This window comes from Mobula hypostoma, chromosome 3 (assembly GCF_963921235.1).
Source record: "Mobula hypostoma chromosome 3, sMobHyp1.1, whole genome shotgun sequence".
Classification (NCBI taxonomy): Eukaryota; Metazoa; Chordata; class Chondrichthyes; order Myliobatiformes; family Myliobatidae; genus Mobula; species Mobula hypostoma.
The window spans coordinates 182,276,971-182,299,997 of NC_086099.1; the positions used below are offsets into that span (position 1 = coordinate 182,276,971).

Consider the following 23,027-nt stretch of genomic DNA (forward strand, 5'->3'; position numbering starts at 1 on the left):
ACAAAACATGTTGCAAATCCTTCTGTAATTAATTTTCATGACAAAACAATCCAAATTTAAATAGAAATTGCACAAGCAGAATACCAATTGGATCTCACATCCATACTAGATCCATTCAGGTCATGATCCAGTTCACTATAGCACATCATAACTTAAGTTTTATGAGTTCTCTGACAGGCACTCAGAGAATAAAAGGGGACATCTCATTAATAATAAAGAATAAAAGTTGCTGAACTAGAAATCCTGCCAAAACCACAGTAGCTATTTGTGGAACTATGAAGGATCATTTGATTCGGTTGATCAGATGATGTCATATAAAATGTAAATACACCGGTATTTCTAATTAACTGTTTTAATCCTTACTGAGGCGTCTTGCAGTTTGTAGAGTTGCTTTGGACTATTTGAACTGTTCACATTGGGGAAATGGCCCTGCATTTTTGACCTGAGAGTGATTCAGACATTTCAAAGGAAACACAGCTGTGTTTTTTCTAATGTTCCCATCAACTGTTCACTTTCCAAACACACAAAACATGCATACCCAAGGGTGGACTCACCATGTGCAAGGTGAGAATGAACCCAAGCTGATGGGTCATTTCCGACAATAGGCATTCTAATTTTCAACAGATAAAACTGGATACATTTCTTCACAAAATTTTCCATAATGTCTTTTCATTATTCATCATAAAATTTACATTCTTTTATCTCAGAACACATTTTTATTTATTTTCTTTTGAATGTTAATTATTTAATTCATGATTTTTCTTCTCCTGTAATTATTCTCCAGAATAGAACTGTTCAGCGCTTTTACAGAACTTAGATTAAACAGTATATTTATACCGTGGGCACAATGTTCACTTTACATTTTACTCTCAATATGCACATGATAGGATTCCCCTTTAAATGATATATTTTTTTCTAATTCTCATATCCGTTGCATGTTGACATCACTGATGATGCTGCCATTCTTATAGTCACGTAGTAATGAAATGTGAATATTTTTGTGCTTTAGCCCAACACTATCTGATGGATTTGGGTGCCTACCGAGTTCTTACAAAAAATGGAGGTGTAAACCTCAGTTTTATCAACTTGGTTGACATTTGGTCAGAACCCTACATCAAGGGTGATGGTGAAGAGGCAAGATAGCCAATATAAAGAATAGAGAGGGAATAGTGAGACGGGGGCCAGTGGACCACGGAGGGATGAAGGACAATTGACTGGCCAAGCCAGGCAGGGGAGAGGGAGGGCTAGAGTTGGAAATCAGAACCAGGTGGAAGCACATGGAGCAGAGTTGCGTAGAGGAAGTGGAGACAGTTAGTAGGGTGATAGACATTAACACATAGACTATCGGTGCTCAATTTAGAAGGACATTGATAATGTGAACCATTAAGGGAGAGTTAAAGGACAGATGGAACCAGAGCCAAATGTGGAAAGGGAGAGATTGTGATTAAAATATATGGATAGTAGGTCAATGGAACCAAGAAACAGGGGAGCACAAAGATGGATGATGGGAGGTAAAGAGCGCTATGGAATAGCAGGTAAAAATGGGAAGTCTCAAAGATGATGGGAAAGAAAGAGATGGCTGGGTCTGGGAGATGAGATGAGGGTTTACTTCAAATGGAAATTTCAAGGTTCATACCATTGATTTCCTCCGGCATATTATTTGTTGCTCCAGGTTCCAACACCTGCAGTCTTTTGTATCTCAAGTAAGCTCAATTAGTTTACCTCTCATTCCATCATTATCAATTTAGAAAGTTGTCTGGCGGTAGGTAAGCTGATAATCGTCTCATTACATCACTCATAAGCATACACATTTACACATACAGGGATTCAGATGTACATCTTTAAGGTTTTTCAGGATTCCTACAAGTTCAAAAGCATTTTAGATACTAAGTGCTTAATTAGCAGACATATTAGTTCATTGATAGTCTACAAAAGCAATATTACTTCTGTAATGGTGAATCCCAAATGATTTAATGATACAGAGATGGAACGTGGCAAATTATCTGGTTGAAAATATATTTCATTTCTTTTCATAAGTGTGAAGCTTATGCATCTAGAAAAGAAGTGGATGTTTTGTTTACCTTGAAATGCATTTACCTATTTGTGACAATTTCTTATGGCAGACAATAATGATAAAGGCTAATAAACTCAGCATATTGCTCATTTCATATTCAATAAACAATTTCTTTTTTGGAAAACCCAACAATTTTTTACTAAAGAAACATTTTAAAATAGAGATGTGCAAATGCAGCTCCATTGATCATTAATATATTTTCTAGATTATACATAGTATATAATATATTCACTTAAAGCATACCAGGATTTAGGGCAGGGGTTCCCAATCTGGGGTCCAGGGACCTTTTTGTCAATGGTAAAGGTCCATGGCATGAAAAAGGTTGAGAACCCTTGATTTAGGGTATAATATTGAACATTATCATTCCTAACTGATTGATTTTTTTTTATTAAAGGGTATCAGCATCAAAAACCAAATGTGTGTCAATATCCAATATTCTATATGGCGATCACAGTGCAAATCTGTCAGCAGAGGTGGGTATCATTTCATATGAGCTCTTTCATTCATTTTATTCAGCTAATAAAATTGTAGTTTCTTCTGTAAGAAATAGCACAATATTCAATTTTGAAAGTCCAAAAACCTACAGGGCTTCTTCATGTCTTCTGTTGTAATGAAAAATGAAAGCCATGCGCAGTAGCACTACAGGTTTTCTGGTTTTTGATGCTGTCCGAGTGGAGTGTGCAAGTTATCTTTGTGACTGAATGGGCTTCCCACATGTGCTCCTATTTTCTCCTAGAACTCAAACACATGCTGGTGGGTGGATTATTTTTATTAATTTTTATTTAGAGATACAGCACAGTAACAGGACCTTCCAGTCCAATAAGCATGCATCACTCAATTACACCCATAAGGCCAAATAACCTGATAAAAAGTGCGCTTTGGAATGTAGGGGGAAACCTCAGCACCTGGAGGAAACCCTAAGTCATGGGAGGACATACAAGTTCCTTACAGAGAATGGCCGAATCGTAATAGTGTAATATTACAATTACACTGTAATAGTGTAATGTTAACTAAGTCACGCGGGGAACAGAGAGTGGCTGAATTGAACCTAGGTCACTGGTACTGTAATAGTGTTATGTTAACTAATTCAATACCATGCCACACCAAACTGTCTACTGCAGATAGCCAGCAGTCTAAGTGCATTGTGGAATAATAAGGGTTTAATAATGACATGTGCAAGACAATAGGTTACAGAGAAATAAATTGAAGAAGGGATTTAATGTGACTGTTCTAAGAGCTGACATAGACTCATTGAGCTGAGTGACCTCCTTTTAGGTCATAAGGAAAAATGTCACTACTCAGGACTCAACAAGACAATGAAAGTTATAACTGCAGAGAAGAATGCCACTTCACTCATCAAGTCAATCCAAGCTCCCTGTGGAGTAATATAATCAGTCCCATTTCTTAACTCAATCCTTTTCATTGAACTCGAGTGTCTATCCAATTTCCTTTATCAAACATTGAACCTCTCTGCTTGTTTCAGGATTAGTGTTGGCTGATCTGGTTCACATATTTCAGCCAAGTGTCAATGCCAATATGGATATTTTGATTATTTATGAGATTTGGTGAATGTGCCAAATGTACAGTGCAGAAGAGGTTGGGAGAACCCTATTAAAAGGTAAAAAACGACCCCCTACAATTCGCCTACCGACGGAACCGGTCTACTGATGACACCATAGCCACAGCATGACACACCATCCTCACTCACCTGGAGAAGAAGGATGCATATGTTAGAATGATGTTCCTGGACTACAGTTCAGCATTCGACACGGTAATTCCCTCCAGACTGACAGGAAGCTCAGAGACCTCAGCCTGCACCCCACCTTGTGCAGCTGGATAATAGAATTCCTATTGGATCGCAGACAGGTGGTTCCCCAGATCACTGACAGATGGCGATCATCATCGCGGACAGATGGGCTCCCTCACCTCTACCCCTCTGACCCTCAATACAGGTGCCCCCCAGGGTTGTGTTCTGTCCCCTCCTCTACTCCCATTACACCCACAACTGCGCTGGCACATACAGCTCCAATCCGCTGATCAAATTCAGATGACACGACTTTGATCAGCCTTATTTTTAGTGGTAATGGTGCCAGGATAACAACCCCTCCCTTAGTGTCCAAAAAACAAAAGTGTTGATTATGGATTACAGGAGGAATGGAGACAGATTCACCCCAACCAGCATCAATGGGTCTCCAGTTGAGAGGGTGAGTAGTCTCAAGTTCCTCGGTATACACATCACCGATGATCTCACCTGGGCAGTACACACCGGCTTTTTGGCAAAAAAAAAAGCACAACAGCCTCTTTTCACCTCAGGTGACTGAAGAAGTTTTACATGGGCCCCCAAATCCTCAAGACCATCTACAGGGGCACCATTGAGAGCATACTGGCTGGCTGTGTCACCGCCTGGTATGGAAAATGCACCAACTTTGATTGCTGGGCACTGCACAGAGTGGATGTGAACTTCCCTCCATTGAGGACATTTGTATCAGCAGGTGCAGAAAGAAGGCCTGGAAGATAATCGGGGACACCGGTCACTTGAACCATAAACTGTTTCAGCTGCTTCCGTCTGGCAAATGATACCGCAGCATTAAAGCCAGTACCAACAGGCTATGGGACAGCTTCTTTCTACAAGCCGTTATAGGACTTTTAAACTCACATGTCTGTACATTGCAATGGAGTCGTAACGCAAAGATCTTTACTACTTCACATTGTGGGATGGATGTAAGATTTAAATAAATTGTACTTCTACTTCTACTTCTTTAGATGGTAGCTCCCTTTTATAAGAAGACTATTCAGAAAAAAGATGTAGGCAGCAATTCCTTGGTTTTCAATCCAATGGATTGACAGAAATGGCTGTTTTTATACAGTACCTTAAATGTAGTAAATTGTCCCACAGGAATTCAGTCAAATTACTACAGAGACATATAGCGTCACAGAGTTATACAGCACTACAGCACATAATCAGGCCTTTCGGCCCACTTGGTCCGTACCAAACTGTTATTCTGCCTGGTCCCATCAACACAACAAAGAATATTAAGACTACCTAAATCTTCTTTTTACAAGGCACTTCCAGGAGGAAAGAGAGCTGGTTTAATGACAAAATTCCAAATATGACTGGGCGGAAGTGAGATGACAGCACAAGGAGTGGCCTCAACTGATCTTTAACTAGATTGTTCTGTGATATCTCTACTGCCCTCACACTGCCTTGTGTACAAAGCTAGGCTGGGAGTTAAACTCTTTCTCAAAAATCACCTGAGCTGGCAGCTTTCTTCAGGGTTTTTAATGAGAAAACTTTGTGGAAAGATATTGCTGTTTCAAGGGCAAATAAAGTATGGATGGAGATGGATGTCTTTCTATCGTCTGTGCTATAGGTTGAAATCAGAATTAATCCACACAGGAAATGGTGTAAAAACAGCTTACAAATAGGAAGTGATGTTTATATAAAATAAACTGCATACAAAGTGAACAGCTCCTTGAGAGGCAAAACATTCCCTGCCTGATATCCATGATGTCGAATTTACCTACTGTAGCTAAAAGTCAAATGATCATTTCATTATGTCTTTGGCAAAAGAATGGACAGTCTCAGAGACTAGTCTTGAAGCAGTCTACTGCAAAGTTTTTAATCATTCTCGCTTCAAAAATGTTTTCTTTGATTACATACTTGCTCGAGGTAATGTCCGATGAACAGACATGTGACACGGTGCTCAACCAGAATGGTGATTGAGTGAGGTGTCTCTTAAGTGAGCTGTGCTCTCTTAATATGTCTTCCAATTCACTGTGGACCACCCTACCCCAAGAGTCAAGAAAGGTACAGAGCTCACTGAGGTTACTTTGGATTGGACGAAGTTCCTGCTCTGTGACATACTGCACTTGCTCTGCGTACACCTGTCTTTGTACAAGAAGAAGGATTCTAACCTTTGTCCGATTCAGTTGCTCTGCTCTGAGGGGATGCTTACAAATGTGTCAACCACTACAGATGCTGTCTGTGGCTAGTCCGATAATTTTCTCTTTCATATAACACTTGGTAATATGGTGGCACTTGTAGATGCAGCAGCCTGTGGGGGGCAACTAAAGGTGCTTTTTTTCTTTGTCAAATGTGTTTTTTTTTAATCGTAAGTCTGTAGTGGACTTCAATAACTGCAAGTACTGCAGGTCTACTGCACCAGTGAGCTGGTTGTTGTTCGGATTAGCCGGCAGTCAGTTCAGAGAAGGAGATGCTGGCCATCGGCCCACAGGGGAGAGTTGGGTTGCCAGGCCACATGAGGAACCAAAATGGGTTCAGACGAGCTGACCCGGGTGCAGGTTGTACTGCTGCCTGCTACTTGAAGGCACTAGAGTTGGTACATAAAGGTGGTTGCAGAGAAGTCATGAGTGACCGTCTTGGACATTTCTTCTGCAATTGCAAGACCCTTTTGGACGCTGATTATCACAGGCCTGTTTCCCTTGCTCATGCAGAGACAGGAAGCAAGGCAGCTGTGTCGCCTCTGTCGTAGCAAGGACTAGGCCTCAAGCTACGTGCTTGCCTGCTGCTGCAGTCCGGGTGAGGAGAAGCTGCCCAAGGCGGTGCAGTGTGGCATCCGTGCTCAGTTGGGAATAGCCTCCCCCATTCGTGCTGCCCTCCAGTGTTGGATCAGTGGAATTATAGGCTGGACTGCTGGGAAACATCAATTTGCATGACTTGTTGCTCAAGATCCTGGACCGAAAACGTGTTTTCTTGCGTGTCTACGTTCTTTCTTTCTCCTTCTTTATTTTGAATGTGTGTGTATGTTTTTGCACTTTGGCTCCAGAGGAACGCTGTCTCATTTGGCTGTGTCCATTTATGGTTTGAATGATAATTAAACTTGATTTGGTCTGATAGATACTACTCTCACAAGATCCAAAATGACTTTGGTGCCTTTTCTCCAGGACATTAGTCTTAAATGTGTTGACAGTGGCCTGATAAGCATCATCAAGGCAAACTTCACCCACTATGACCCAACCTAGGTCCAGTTGTTGGGCATAAGGTGCATTGTGCTGATCATTGCACTCTTCATGTCCCTTATCTGCACAGCAAACAGGAAAATCTCAGCAGAAGAGTTAAGTGGGGAGGAATCCTGTCAGCTATGTCCTTAAGGTGTGAACAACTGTGTGCAGCTTCAAGATCTGGGATTTCATCCCTGTTGTTGCAATAAATGAGAGTTGGCAGAGGCAAGCAGACCTCCCGTCCTATTGAGACCTGACAACTCCACCAGTTCTGCTTCCGGTAGCTTCTGACGTTTCAGAATATGTCTTTACGGAGAAGTAGCTACAGCTGATGAGTACTCATCGCTCCCCACTGTGCTCAGCTGTGGGTGTGTCGGAACCAGTTGACCAAGGTGCTGCTCCTGAATGTACAGCTGTTCCTGGGTCTAATTCTTCTGAAGTGTCAATAGACCCTTGGCTCAGTGTCCTGGAGACTACTGTGTGTCCATCTGTGTTCTGTAATATGTTGATTGTACTTCTTCAGTTCTCCTTGCAACTCTCCCCAGGTTCTCCACCATTCTCCAGATGACTCTCATGTCCATATTTGGACTGACTCTGCCTCAGGCGTCTCTGGTCAGACTCGGTATGTCATTAAAGTTTAAGTCTTGAACTATTGTCCAATGGTGATTGTCACTGCAGCCTGGTGCAGTAAATGAGAACCGTACAGCTGGTTCTGTGGCAGCTTCTGTTGAAGGTGAGCCACTAATGCTCTTGGTGCACTGTTCGGCCCTTTTTTGTGCTCTTATTAAATGATGAACACCCATGTTTTTCCAGGTTGGTCCCCTTGGGCACTTCTCACTTTTTACCTTAAATGAGGATTCATCTTTCTTTGGGTTTGAAACTGAAGCTGAGGATGCAAGTTCAGGACAAGGATTGGGTAAAAATTTGGTGTGAATCCTGACAGGAAGCTGGTTCCCATCTTGGTCTGCTGCTTTAATTTCACCTAATGTTAAGCAACCATGTCTTATTTGAGGGCTCTCACCGATGGTAATTTCTTCAGTCCCTTTCCTAGAGAGATGACCACCACTGTCTAAATCAGCTGCTGCTTCATACACATTTGCCTCAGCTTTGCACTCCTGGAGCGCACTCAATGTAACCTCTGCTCAAATCTTCTCCATGTGTATTTGAGATGCTCTATCCGTGCTTCAACTTCATGCTTACCGTACACTGCCCTCATTCTTGCCGCCTCGGCTCTGGCGCATGTTTGAGCTGCAGCCATGCTAATCATGGTTTTGCTTGAGAGTCACGAAGTCATGATCAATGTGCTGTATTCTGAGCTGGCTGCCAGGACTTGGTAATTGACGCATTCAGATGCATCTCTAGTACGCGGGCGATGCCTTTGAAGACGATTTATCTTCTCACTCTACTGCCCTCAGCTTGCATTGCATAGAAAGTTAGGAAGGGAGTTAAACACCTTCTCAAATATCAACCAAGACAGGGTTTTTAAATGAGAAAACTTTGGGAAAAGATATTGCTGTTTCAATGGCAAATAGAACCATAGAACCATAGAAACTACAGCACAGAAACAGGCCCTTTGGCCCTTTAATAAATAAATTAATTAATCAATAAAGAGTGATTGGAGAGAGATGTCTTTCTACCATGTGTGCTTCAAGTCAAAATCCAAATTAACTCCTGCTGGAATCAGTATTAAAAAAGAGCTTACGAACAGGAAGTGATGTTTGTACAAAACAAGCTGCATACAAAGCAAGCAGCACCTCCAGAGAAAGAACCATATCAATATTATATGTTGAGTGGTTGGAAGTTCTCGAGCAGTATTAAGGAAAACCTCAAGGCATTCTACAATATGTGATGAGCAAGAGGATAAGACGTGACAGAATAGGACCAATCAAGTGTGACAGTGGAAAAATGCGTATGGAACTGAAGAGGTAGTGGAGGTACTTTGCTTCAGTGTTCACCACGGAAAAAGACCTTGGAGATTGTAGGGATGACTTAGAGTGGACTGAGAAGCTTGAGCATATAGACGTTAAGAAAGAGGACATGCTGGAGCTTTTGGAAAGCATCAAGTTGGGTAAGTCACCGGGACCGAACGGTATATACCTGAGACCACTGTGGGAGGTGAGGAAGGAGATTGCTGAGCCTCTGGCAATGTTCTTTGCATCATCAATGGGAATGGGAGAGTTTCTGGAGGATTGGAGGGTTGCAGATGTTGTTCCCTTATTCAAGAAAGGGAGTAGAGGTAGCCCAGGAAATTATAGACCAGTGAGTCTTATTTCAGTAGTTGGTAAGTTGATGGAGAAGATCCTAAGAGGCAGGATTTATGAACATTTGGAGAGGCATAATATGATTAGGAATAGTCAGCATGAACATAAGAACATAAGAAATAGGAGCGGGAGTAGGCCATCTAGCCCATCGAGCCTGCCCGACATTCAATAAGATCATGGCTGATCTGTTTGTAAACTCAGCTCAATCTACCCACCTTTCCCCCATAACCCTTAATTCCCTTACTATGTAAAAACCTATCTAACTGTATCTTAAATATATTTAGTGAAGAAGCCTCAACTGCTTCCCTGGGCGGAGAATTCCACAGATTCACCACTCTCTGGGAAAGACAGATTCTCCTCATCTTAGTCCTAAAACTTCTCCCCTGAATCTTGAAGCAATATCCTTGACTTTGACAAAGGCAGGTCATGCCTTATGACCCTGATCGAATTTTTTGAGGATGTGACTAAACACATTGATAAAGCTAGAGCAGTAGTTGTAGTGTATATGGATTTCAGCAAGGCACTTGATAAGGTACCCCATGCAAGGCTTATTGAGAAAGTAAGGAGATGTGGGATCCAAAGGGACCTTGCTTTGTGGATCCAGAAATGGCTTGCCCACAGAAGGCAAAGAGTGGTTGTAGACAGGTCATATTCTGCATGGAGGTTGGTGACCAGTGGTGTGCCTCAGCGATCTGTTCTGGGACCATATCTCTTCATGATTTTTATAAATGACCTGGATGAGGAAGTGGAGGGATGGTTTAATAAATTTGCTGGTGACACAAAGGTTGAGGGTGCTGTGGATAGTGTGGAGTGCTGTCAGAGGTTACAGCGGGACATTGGTAGGATGCAAAAATGGGCTGAAAAGTGGCAGATGGAGTTCAACCCAGATAAGTGTGAGGTGGTTCATTTTGGTAGGTCAAATATGATGGCAGAATATAGCATTAATGGCAAGACTCTTGGCAGTGTGGAGGATCAGAGGGATCCTGGGGTCCAAGTCCATAGCTGCTGTGCAGGTTGACTCTGTGGTTAAGAAGGCTTATGGTTTATTGCCCTTCAGTAACCATGGGATTGAGCTCAAGAGCCAAGTGGTAATATTACAGCTTTATAGGACCCTGGTCAGACCCCACTTGGAGTACTGTGCTCAGTTCTGGTCACCTCACTACAGGAAGGATGTGGAAACTACAGAAAGGGTACAGAGGAGATTTACAAAGATGTCACCTGGATTGGGGAGCATGTCTTATGAGAATAGGTTGAGTGAACTTGGCCTTTTCTCCTTGGAGTGACAGAGAATGAGAGGTGACCTGATAGAGGTGTATAAGATTATAAGATAATAAGAGGCATTGATCGTGTGGATAGTCAGAGGCTTTTTCCCAGGGCTGAAATGACTAATACGAGAGGGCACAGTTTTAAGGTGCTTGGAAGTAGGTACAGAGGAGATGTCAGGTGTAAGTTTTTTACACAGAGAGTGGTGAGTGCGTGGAATGGGCTGCTGGCGATGGTGGTGGAGGCGGATATAATAGGGTCTTTTAAGAGATTCCTGGATATGTACATGGAGCTTAGAAAAATAGAGGTCTATGGGTAACCCAAGGTAATTTTTAAAATAAGTATGTGTTCGGCACAGCTTGATGGGCCAAAGGGCCTGTATTGTGCTATAGGTTCTTCTATGTTTCTATCCTAAATGAGTTACCTATTTTGTTAATGTCTATGTTAATTGGATAATTGACTGTGTGAGTAGCGTTTGCAGAGAGACAGTTAAACCAAAAACGATTTTATATATTGATCCTACTTTTCAATATTAGTCTTCGTACTTTTGCAGTGCAATTCACCTTCTAATGATCTCAGTTGAACTCAATATATAAAGTAAGCAATGATTTTCAATGGGAAGTCCTGCTGAATGATTTGCACTTTATAGTGAATGGTTGCTGAGGTGAATACTGGAGCAATTTTCGATATCACTATGGAAACTGAGCAGCATAATGGTGTTACTATTAGAGTTACCATCTCGTAGCTCAAGTGACCCTAAACGTGAATGCTGTCACAGTGGAGTGCCCTTGTTCTCGCTGTGACCAAGTGTGTTTTCCACAGATGCTTGAGTTTCCTTCCACATGCTGAAGATATTGGTGTCTTTAAATTGTCCATAGTTTGTAGATGAGTGGTGGAATCTGAGGGGAATTGATGGGAATGTGATACACATGAAAAATGAAATTAGTTTTGTTGGGTATTTGTTGGTCAGTGGGCCGAAGAGTCTATTTCTGGGCTCTAGGACTATGATTTGCTGTAGGTTTGGTTTTAATCTTTGAATCAGAGCTCTTAGGTTTGAAACTTTTGTTTCAAAAGTGTTTCTGGAATTGTTTCTGGAATTCTACAAGTCATCTTTACTGTGACCCTATGTGAGAGAAAAATAGATTAGTTCAGCTTCACACACAAAATGCTGGAGGAACTCTGTGGAAAAGAGTAGTCAAAGTTTCAGGCCAAGTCCCTTCATCAGGCCTGAAATGTTGACTGTACTCTTTTTCATAGATGCTGCCTGGCCTGCAGAGTTCCTCCAGCATTTTGTGTGTATTGCTTGGATTTCCAGCATCTGCAGATTGTCTCTTGTTTGTGATTAGTTTAGCTTTCTACTTCATATTACCGTCTTTGCCCAAGAGACTTTGAGAACAAGGTAACTGTTTGTTACAGCTTCATTCATGTCCATTCAGCAGGTGACAATAACTCTGGAGGTTTCCATATTCACAAAGCTCATGTGGAGTTGCTGTATGTGATTTAATTAATCACAGCTATGGCAGATGAAAAAAGAGGTAACCAGTTGCCTAATCCATTTCTCAAACAATGGCTTACTGCCTTGTACAGTACAGCATATTGAGTGTTTATCTGTATACTTTGTAAATGTAAAGATGGTTTCTACCACTATTTCTGGAAGTTTGTTCCAGAATCCTACCATATACTGTTAGGAATTAAGTATGCTTGCCTTCCCTCCAATCTATTTATGGCTCCACACCATTATTTTGATCTCATGGTAGTGGAATCTGTCAGCAACTTAAAGAGCTGTCCAGCGGATGCCCATGCCTTCAGAAGGGAGAAAATCAAAACAAATGGTCCCCAAAGTTAAAACATACGATGTGAATATCATTGACTATTGAGGCAATGAAAAGGTGATCTATTTATCCTTCCATTTAATTAAAACCTACAGGATACAGACAACCTGAATTAAAACTGGAAGAATTCTTGTAGCAACACACAGAAAATTCTGGAGGAATTCAGCAGGTCAGGTAGCATCTGTGGAAATGAATAAAGAATCAACGTTTCGGGTTAAGACCGTTCATCAACAACAGGATTCCCACCCCACCCCCTACCAAAAAAAAGTAATGGTTATAGCTTATTAATTCAAAGACCAATATTTCTTTGTGTGCTTGGCATCCAGGGAGTTGCTCAGTTTTCATCAATAAAAATGTAATTAGTCAACATTCGGTGGTGTTAGTTTTCCTGACAGGTCTCAATATAAACTTGTCCAGAGTGATAGCATGATTGTGCCAAGGTACCGAGCTTTATTTTTATACAAATGCTACTGTTCTTTATTTTCAGTTTACGATGGAGGACACTTTGACAAGTTCAGCTATCAGCGTTTATCCCTGGCAAACACCATGCAAGGTAAGATGACCGCCAGCAATTGATGAAAAAATATAGCTCTACCCAGTGATGGTAAATAAACTTTATGGTTATACAGATCAATAATAATGTTTAATATTACTATACGGATTCCTATCACAGTATGTTGACAGGCCGACTGGGGGAATGCCATACTAGATCTAGTATTAGGTAACGAAATGGGTCAGGTCACAGATCTCTCAGTGGGTGAGTATCTGGGGGACAGTGACCACCGCTCCCTGGCCTTTAACATTATCATGGAAAACGATAGAATCAGAGAGGACAGGAAAATTTTTAATTGGGGAAGGGAAAATTATGATGCTACAAGGCTAGAACTTGCGGGTGTGAGTTGGAATGATGTTCTTGCAGGGAAATGTACTATGGACATGTGCTCCATGTTTAGGGATATCTTGCAGGATGTTAGGAGAAATCTGTCCCGGTGAGGAAGATAAAGAATGGTAGGGTGAAGGAACCACTGGTGACAAATGAGGTGGAAAATCTAGTCAGGTGGAAGAAGACAGCATGCATGAGGTTTAGGAAGCAAGGATCAGATGGGTCATAGAGGAATTTGGGTAGCAAAAAAGGAGCTTAAGGGGCTGAGAAGAGCAAGAAGGGGGCATGAGAAGGCCTTGACGAGTAGGGTAAAGGAAAACCCAAGGCATTCTTCAATTATGTGAAGAACAAAAGGATGACAGGAGTGAAGGTAGGACCGATTAGAGATAAAGGTGGGAAGATGTGCCTGGAGGCTGTGGAAGTGAGCGATGTCCTCAATGAATACTTCTCTTCGGTATTCACTAATGAGAGGGAACTTGATGACGGGGAAGACAATATGAGTGAGGTTGATGTTCTGGAGCATGTTGATATTAAGGGCGAGGAGGTGTTGGAGTTATTAAAATATATTAGGATGGGTAAGTCCCCGGGGCCTGACGGAATATTCCCCAGGTTGCTCCGTGAGGTGAGAGAAGAGATTGCTGAGCCTCTGGCTAGGATCTATATGTCCTCGTTGTCCATGGGAATGGTACCAGAGGATTGTAGGGAGGCGAATGTTGTCCCATTGTTCAAAAAAGGTAGTAGGGATAGTCCGGGTAATTATAGACCAGTGAGCCTTATGTCTGTGGTGGGAAAGCTGTTGGAAAAGATTCTTAGAGATAGGATCTAGGGGCATTTAGAGAAACATGGTCTGATCAGGGACAGTCAGCATGGCTTTGTGAAAGGCAGATCGTGTCTAACAAGCCTGATAGAGTTCTTTGAGGAGGTGACCAGGCATATGGATGACGGTAGTGTAGTGGATGTAATCTACATGGATTTTAGTAAGGCATTTGACAAGGTTCCACACGGTAGGCTTATTCAGGAAGTCAGAAGGCATGGGATCCAGGGAAGTCTGGCCAGGTGGATTCAGAATTGGCTTGCCTGCAGAAAGCAGAGGGTCATGGTGGAGGGAGTACATTCGGACTGGAGGGTTGAGACTAGTGGTGTCCCACAAGGATTGGTTCTGGGACCTCTACTTTTCATGATTTTTATTAACGACCTGGATGTGGGGGTAGAAGGGTGGGTTGGCAAGTTTGCAGACGACACAAAGGTTAGGGGTGTTGTGGATAGTGTAGACGATTGTCGAAGATTGCAGAGAGACATTGATAGGATGCAGAAGTGGGCTGAGAAGTGGCAGATGGTGTTCAACATGGAGAAGTGTGAGGTGGTACACTTTGGAAGAACAAACTCCAAGGCAGAGTACAAAGTAAATGGTAGGATACTTGGTAGTGTGGAGGAGCAGAGGGATCTGGGGATACATGTCCAAAGATCCCTGAAAGTTTCCTCACAGGTGGATAGGGTAGTTAAGAAAGCTTATGGGGTGTTAGCCTTCATAAGTCGAGGGATGGAGTTTAAGAGTCGCAAGGTATGAGGCTGCACTTGGAGTGCTGTGTCCAGTTCTGATCGCCTCACTATAAGAAGGATGTGAAAGCATTGGAAAGGGTACAGAGGAGATTTACCAGGATGCTGCCTGGTTTAGAGAGTATGCATTATGATCAGAGATTAAGGGAGCTAGGGCTTTACTCTTTGGAGAGAAGGAGGATGAGAGGAGACATGATAGGGGTATACAAGATATTAAGAGGAATAGATAGAGTGGACAGCCAGTGCCTCTTCCCCAGGGCACCACTGCTCAGTACAAGGGGACATGGCTTTAAGGTAAGGGGTGGGAGGTTCAAGGGGGATATTAGAGGAAGGTGTTTTTACTCAGAGAGTGGTTGTTGTGTGGAATGCACTGCCTGAGTCAGTGGTGGAGGCAGATACACTAGTGAAATTTAAGAGATTACTACACAGGGATATGGAGGAATTTAAGGTGGGGGGGTTATATGGGAGGCAGGGTTTAATGATCGGCACAACATTGTGGGTCGAAGGGCCTGTACTGTACTGGAGTATTCTAAGTTCTATGTTAATATTATTGTTGGGTAATCTGCTCTGAAACACAGATAACATGAAATTCTCTGTGCTGACTAGAAATATTTCAAGTGAACAGTAGCTCATGAAGGAAAAAATTACATATCTTAGGAATAACAATTTTTCTTTGTTCATTTTGAACAGGTGTTTTCCAGGGTATCAAACAAACTCACTTCCTTTTCCAATCCTTTGTATGATGGTAAATTGGAGAACTGGAAGCCAGCAGAAGAAACTCCTGGAAATTTGAATTTCAGAAATACTTAAAAAAAGATAGATTTGCTTCAAACATTATTAGTTAAAGCAGAGGTGTTTCCTGAATGATTCTTACTGCAATGACATAAAGTAATTGACTTGCTGATAACAAAGAACTGTCTATTTTATTGAATGTCAACATTGCTTAAAGATCTGTAAACTTTTACAAACTTTTCTGTTCGAAATCATTAAATAGAGAAATTATGTTTTGTGCCCATATGTACAGCAGACACTCTTGACTAATTATAGTGAATTTAAAGACCTCCCTTGGTGATCATAAATTGAATTGATGTTATGTTTAACGTGAGCAAGAAGGGCAGTGTGCTGTGCTATATACAGAAGACCACATTAAGATGGAACTAGAGTAACATAAAACTGTCAAAAGGCTCACTTCTGAAAATTTATTTGGATAAGTGTATTCAAGCTGAAGCTGATTGGATAACATTACTGCAAAATCAGCATAGTTCTATAATGGACAGCAATGTGTCAGATCACATTGTCATTTAAGCTGTCCCATTGATGCACCAACAGCTCCTTGGCATTAACTTTATGTTTTTGTACATCTTTAACATTTCCATCTCAGCTTGCTTACCTTTCCATCATAGCACCTGTATCCACCATTGGCAATATTCTTATGGTCTCAATCTTTTACTGAAAGCATCCCTCCTTTCTTTATCTACACCTCCTCTGCTCACTTTTTACTGAAGCTTGTGTTGCATACTCATAGACCATGATTTTTGAAAAAAAACTCCTTACTGATCCTGATCCTGAGGTCTAATCCTCTGGAGACATTGCAGAACATGAAATTCATGCATACACAATAGCTGAGTCACATTAATGGAACCTCCTCGGGGGTAAAAATACTCAAGAAAGAAGAAAGCAGAAAGGTCAATGCAGCAGTAGAGATCCGCAGTTCTTCTACCCACTGTTGCAAGGTTCAAGTTCAAGGCCCCGTGTTCCTGTAAGGGTGAAAGCCAAGAATAACAAGTATAGGAAACTCTGAATATTTGGGAATGTTGAAAAATATTGAGAATTCAGTAAATAGAATGTCAGAAACATATACCAGGAGAGGACTGCCTGCAGTATTAAAAGTGTAGGGAAACACCTAAACAGAAAATCAGAAAGGCAGAGAGAGGTCACAGGAAATCACTGGCAAATAGGACTGAGGTAAATGAGAAGACATTTTGTAATCATATTAAGAGCATAAGAATAATCAGAGAAAAAGTAGGAACCATTATTGAAAATGGAGCAATCTGTGCGGGGAGCCTACAGGTCTAGGTGACACTCTGAATGAGTACTTTACATTGGTTTTCACAAAGGAGACATTTCTTATAACTGCAGAAATCAATAAGCGGTAGGTGAAACTCCAGTACAGGTCTCCGTAAATAAATAGGAGGTATTTGTTGCTTTGGCAGTCTTAAAGTTGGATAAATTTCTACGACTGGATGGGGTGTTGCTGCGTGGCCAAGTGGTTAAGGAGTTGGTCTAGTGATCTGAAGGTCGCCAGCTTGAGACTCAGCTGAGGCAGTGTGTTGTGTCCTTGAGCAAGGCACTTAACCACACATTGCTCTGCGACAACACCGGTGCCAAGCTGTATCGGCCCTAGTGTCCTTCCCTTGGGTGACATCGGTGGTGTGGAGAGGGGAGACTTGCAGCATAGGCAATTGCCGGTCTTCCATATAACCTTGCCCAGGCCTGCGCCCTGGAAACCTTCCAAGGCGCAAATCCATCGTCTCACAAGACTAACAGATGCCTATAAATGGGGTTTATCCCAGACTGGTAAAGGAGGCAGGAGAAAGAAAAGATTGCTGGGGCTCTGGCTGAGCTTTCAAAATTTTCACCAAATAGCGATGATGTGCTAGATGACCGGGGAACAACAAACATGGCCCCATTTTCATGACAGGTAGCAAGGACAATTCTGGTAACTATAGAGCTGTGAGCCCAACATCAGTGGTGGGAAAGATATTGGAAAAATTTCAGAGGGAGAAAATGACTTGGACAAGCAAGACTCATCAGAAACAGCAAACATGGATTTGTCTGGGGTCGATCCTGTCTGGCCAATTTGATTGAATTTTTAAAAAAGATAACAAGTTGTATCAATGGGCAGTATATCTGATCTACATGGAGTATAGTAAAGCCTTCAACCAAGTCACACATGGGAGACTGGTTCAAAACTTTAGGGCCCATGAATTCAAGGCAAGTTGTCTGTCTGAAAACAAAATTAACTTGGCAATCAAATACAGAGGATAATGGTAGAGGGTTATTTATGAGAATGGACGCCTATGATTAATATTGTTGAACAAGAATTTGATCTGGGGACCTTTGTTGTTTGTAATATACGAAAATGACTTGGATGTGGGTAGGATGTTGAGGAGGGCAAGGTCAGTAAATTCATGGATGACATGAAGTTTGGAGCAATTGTTGATAAACCAGAACGTAGTCTCAGGATACAGAAAGATATTTAAGTTTTGGTAAAATGGCTAAAAAAAAAATGGAGTTTAACCAAACAAATGTGAGGTGATGCATCTTGGGAGAAGTAAGGAGTACTACATCATGTATGGTAGATATCATGTACTTCAGACCTCAGAGTCTACAAACCCAGTACAGATGGACAATGTGGTTAGGAAGACATATGGGGTACTGGCCTTCATTAATCAGGGCATCAAACACAGAAGTAGGGAGATTATGGTCCAACTTTATAAAATCCTGGACAGAATTCAGCTGGTGTACTCAGCACAGTTCTGATCACCAATGTAGAGGAAGCATATCACAGTATTAACGAGGGTGCTGAAGAAAATCACCAAGAAGTTGCCTGGGATGGATTAGTTCAATTAAGAGAAGAAGCTGAGAAACTAGAACTTTTCTTCCTGGGCTGGAAAGGTTAAGAGGAGATGTAATTGAGGTACATAAAATTATGAGAGATATAGATAGGACAGACTCCCCATGTTAGAGTAGCTAAAATATAGATTTGTGGTAAGGGGGAAGAGCCTCGGAGAGGATAGGAGGGGAACCTTCTTCACCCAGAAACTGGAAGTATAGAATATACTCTCTGAGAGAGTAGTTGAAGCTGACTCACCAACAGCAAATAAAAATTGATTAACTGAATACTTGAATCACTTCGGGTATAGAGGGCTATGGACTAAGTGCTGGGCGATGCTGTTGAAACAGAAGAGGTGGCCATTGGTCGGTGTGGATTAGCTGGGTAGTTGGTAGATGTCTGGTGATTCTATGTCCGCTAACATAATTTACTTTTGATGGTATTCAACCATTGCGAGTGGTTGCTTGTGGAAGACGTGGCACGAGGTTTAAAAAGCTTAGAGCCTTGTAAGACTTTTTGAGGAGCTTGAATCCATTGTGAGCTCCAGCTTATGGGAGAGGGGTCATGAGGTTTAAATGAGCTCTGAGCCTTTTGGGACTTTTTGGCAGCTTCAGTCATAACAATTTCTTAGGCACTTAGCAAGCAGTGAGCAGAGCAACCTTTGTGGGAGCAGCCATTGTCTGAGAAGGTCAGTGTTAGAGGAAGCAGGGATTCTGCAGGATTCAGATTAGGAGAATGGGCGAAGAAGTGGCAGATGGCACATTTCAAAGCTCTAGATCCTTTTGCAAGTTGCAGGTGGCATGTAGTGTAGGAAACTGTATGGTCATGCACTTACATAGAAGGAATAAAGGCTTTCACTATTTTCTAAATGGGGAAAAAATTCAGAAATCAGAGATGCAAAGAGACAAAGGAGTCCTCTTGCAGGATCCTAATGTTAGCGTCGTTTCAAGAGGACTGGAATATAATCAGCATAGTGTTTAATATCATTGGTATATGTCATAGAATTTGTTAACTTTGTGGCAGCAATACAATGCAATACATAATAACAGATAAAAGATTGTGAATTACCATACGAATTTACGTATTAAATATTTAAATTAAATAAGTAGTGCAAATAAAATAGTAGTGAGGTCATGTTCATTGGTTACTGACGTGATGGAGGAGCCCCTGGATACCACCAGAGATGGAGGACCTTCACTGCTGCCCTAAATGAGAGCGGTATAACGGACAATATGTAAGTGCTGAATTGGAGAGGGTCCAGTGGAGGTTCACGAGAATGATTCTGGGAATGAAAGGGTTAACATATGAGGACTGCTTGATGGGTCTGAGCATGTACTCACTGGAATTTTGAAAAATAAGGGGGTGGTCTCATTAAAACTTATTGAATATTGAAAGGCCAAGACATGGTGGAAGTGGAGAAACAGTTTCATTTTGTTGGAGATTCAAGGACCAGAGGGTACAGCCTCAGAATATAGGGACATCCCTCTATAACAGAGATGAGAAGGAATTTCTTTAGTTAGTGGGTGGTGAATCTGTGGTAATCGTTGCCACAGTCAGCTGTGGAGGACAAGTCATTGCGGAGTTGATCGGCTCTTGATTAGTATGATTAGTAAGGACATGAAAAGTTACAGAGAGAAGGCAGGAAAAATGGAGTTGAGAGGATTAATAAATCAGCCATGATGGAATGGTGGAGCAGACTCGATGGGCTGAATTGCCTAATTCTGCTCCTATGTCTAATAGTCTTATGGTCTAACATTCTCACATACACATACACATACAATAGAAACTCAACTTTGCCCAATATTCTCATTTCACCCATACCTTTCTATCCCAGTAACATAAAATAAAGCAGCCCTGAAGCCCAAACCCTGATCCCTAATTACTCACCATCATTTCATATCCCCCCAATGATCATCAAATAACATAAGTATACCAGCCAGCCCAAAAACAAGAATGAAAAAGATGAAAAATAGCCGTAAAAACAATTACCACTTCAAGGACAGGAAGTTATTAGATTAGATTATGAGGACATGCAGTCCTCTTTTATTGTCATTTAGTAATGCATGCATTAAGAAATGATACAATGTTCCTCCAGTGTGATATCGCAGAAACACAAGACAGAGCAAGACTGAAAAACTGATAAAAATCACCTAATTATAACATATAGTTACAACAGTGCAAGCAATACCATAATTTGATAGAAGAACAGACCATGGGCACGGTAAAAAAGTCACAAAATCTCTCAAAAGTCCCAACATCTCACGCAGACGGTAGAAGGAAGAAAACTCTCCCTGCCATGAGCTGCCAGTGCCGCAAATTTGCCGATTCAGCATCCTAAAAGCACCCGACCACAGTTCGACTCTCAGTCCATCTGAAAACTTTGAGCCTCCAACCAGCCCTCCGACACTGAGCACTGGGCACCATCTCTGCCGAGCGCTTCGACCCCAGCTCCGGCCACCAGCAACTGACAAAGCCGAGGATTTGGGGCCTTCCCCCCCCCCCCGGAGATTCTCGATTGCACAGTAGCAGCAGCAGCGAACCGGGCATTTCAGAAGTTTCTCCAGATATTCCTACGTGCTTCTCACATCCGTCTCCATCAAATCAGGATTGTGCACGGCCCCTATTTAACAAATACGATATCATTTCACAGGAGAGGCTGCGCGCGCTGCGTCGCGCCGCCATCTTCTCCCTCCCTAATGATAACCATGACAGCTATAACAAACATCCAGGCAACAATGATTCTTTAATATTGTTTTGCAGTATAGTGCCCTACCTTCTGTAGAATGAGAGGTAAGAGTGTCAGAGCTTTGTTGCTTCTGAGAGCAACTCTTGAGGTATACCATTTAGATGTGAAAATTTATTAGATTACTGTTGAAGTATAATGGCAGATTTGCCAGAGGGACAAGGCCGCTGTTCACTGACTGTGAGATGTCCAATTATGTCACCAGATAGCTGGTGATTGACCCAGCTTTAATGGACATGCAAACCAGCACTTCATACACTTCCAGCATAAGTCCATAGTTGTGAAATTCCTGGAGGCCATTTTTATTTCTTTGTCTTTCACTGATGTTGTGGAAGGAGGGAAAGCTATGCCTAGACAGTGATGACAAAACAAACATCTCACATTCTCATTTCACTTCCTCGATTTCCTCCTGACTTCTCTTGAACTCCAAAACCTTCAACTTGAACCTCTGTATTGCCCTATTGAATCCAGGAGTCATGATCATGTCATGTAGTTTCTTGTCTGGTCTAGTGTCACTGTTTGAACCGGAAACTCAAAAGCAAAACGATAAAAGCTGTGTTGAAAAGATATTGAAAGGTCTATTTAATATGCTTATGGTCTCCCATTGAGATTTCAAATTTCCATATGTTCATTTCCCTCAGTCCTTTCCTCATCCTTCGCAAATTCCACCTTTCCACCCTGTCACATAAACAGATACATCACCAATACTCCAACCATTCCTGGGAAAATTGGCACGAAACTTTTAGAGAAGGAAACTAGGAAAACAGAAAGCTTGTAATATCTTTGGTGTCAGATTTAAAATGACATTTGGAATAAATCAGTGAAACTTTTGATGAAAGGAATGTTCATTGTTTGTGTTTCTTGGCTGAGAATCTGGATCAGGTATTGTTTTTAATTCCAGAATGTGATAACCAGTTGTCAGGATGACTGATTTCCAGCTAATGCTCTATTCATCTGAGAACAATGTTAAATCAGCTTGTGTGTTAGTTGTCCAACATTTCTGCCAATCTTTAGCACCATGACAGCACTAACACTAGGTTTACTGTTATACCCTTGGTCATTTTCTATTAACCCTTCCCTCAGACCCATTGCAACACACCACCACTGAGAGAACTGGGCTTGCAATTAGCGCATGGCCATCTGGGGCCCACATATAGATGCTAAAACCATTCTTTCAAGCTGCCAGTAGCTTGCTCAGTTCCTAACCTTGTCATTAATGCAAGGGGGACAATGCATTTATGCAAATGGATACCATGAACTCTGGATGAAAAAAAAGAATCACAAATCATCCAGCAGCCTCATTGCTGACACTGCTAATGAGATTGAAAATAAATCAGCATCAACTGATGAAGTATAACAGCTTCCAATATGTTTTGGCATGAACTCCTCTGAAAGGAGCTCTGTGCACCATTGTAAATAAGCATTACATTTAAGGAACTATTGTCATTCAGGTGTACATAGGGCTGATAATAGAGGCAATGATTTATGGATTTTTAAACAGCCCTGGAGGTAATGTTCAGAAAATCCTGAGAAGAAAAATTGATCTAATGCTGGTAAACTGAAGAAATTGTGCTGCTCAGCTAAAAATCACCCATGACTTAACATATGGGAGAGCGTTCTCACAAATACCCATTGCTATATTATGGTATGAAGATTACGAGCCGTTCAGCAAATCTGGTTACAGAAATTAATAGAGCTCCTTCAGAGTTGTTTGACTGAACCATAAATTCTTGAGACAGAACCACTTGGAAATGGTCTTCGACCATACATCTCTGCTGATGCTTTTTCCTGGATGGCTTCTCATTAAAACATAAAAAAGTAGACATAAAGAATCGA

At 41.6% G+C, this 23,027-nt stretch overlaps 1 protein-coding gene across 2 annotated transcripts in view; it reads left to right on the forward strand.

The window, feature by feature from the left end:
- malrd1 (MAM and LDL receptor class A domain containing 1) overlaps nt 1-22,006 on the forward strand; it is a 392,346-nt gene extending 370,340 nt beyond the window's left edge. For both annotated transcript variants that reach the window (XM_063044212.1, XM_063044213.1), the window contains 3 exons: nt 2,469-2,547; nt 12,880-12,945; nt 15,523-22,006. In XM_063044212.1, coding sequence (XP_062900282.1) covers nt 2,469-2,547; nt 12,880-12,945; nt 15,523-15,642 — 265 coding nt within the window. In that variant the 3' untranslated portion in view covers nt 15,643-22,006. The remainder of the gene's footprint in view (nt 1-2,468; nt 2,548-12,879; nt 12,946-15,522) is intronic.
- Nucleotides 22,007-23,027: the final 1,021 nt, after the last annotated feature.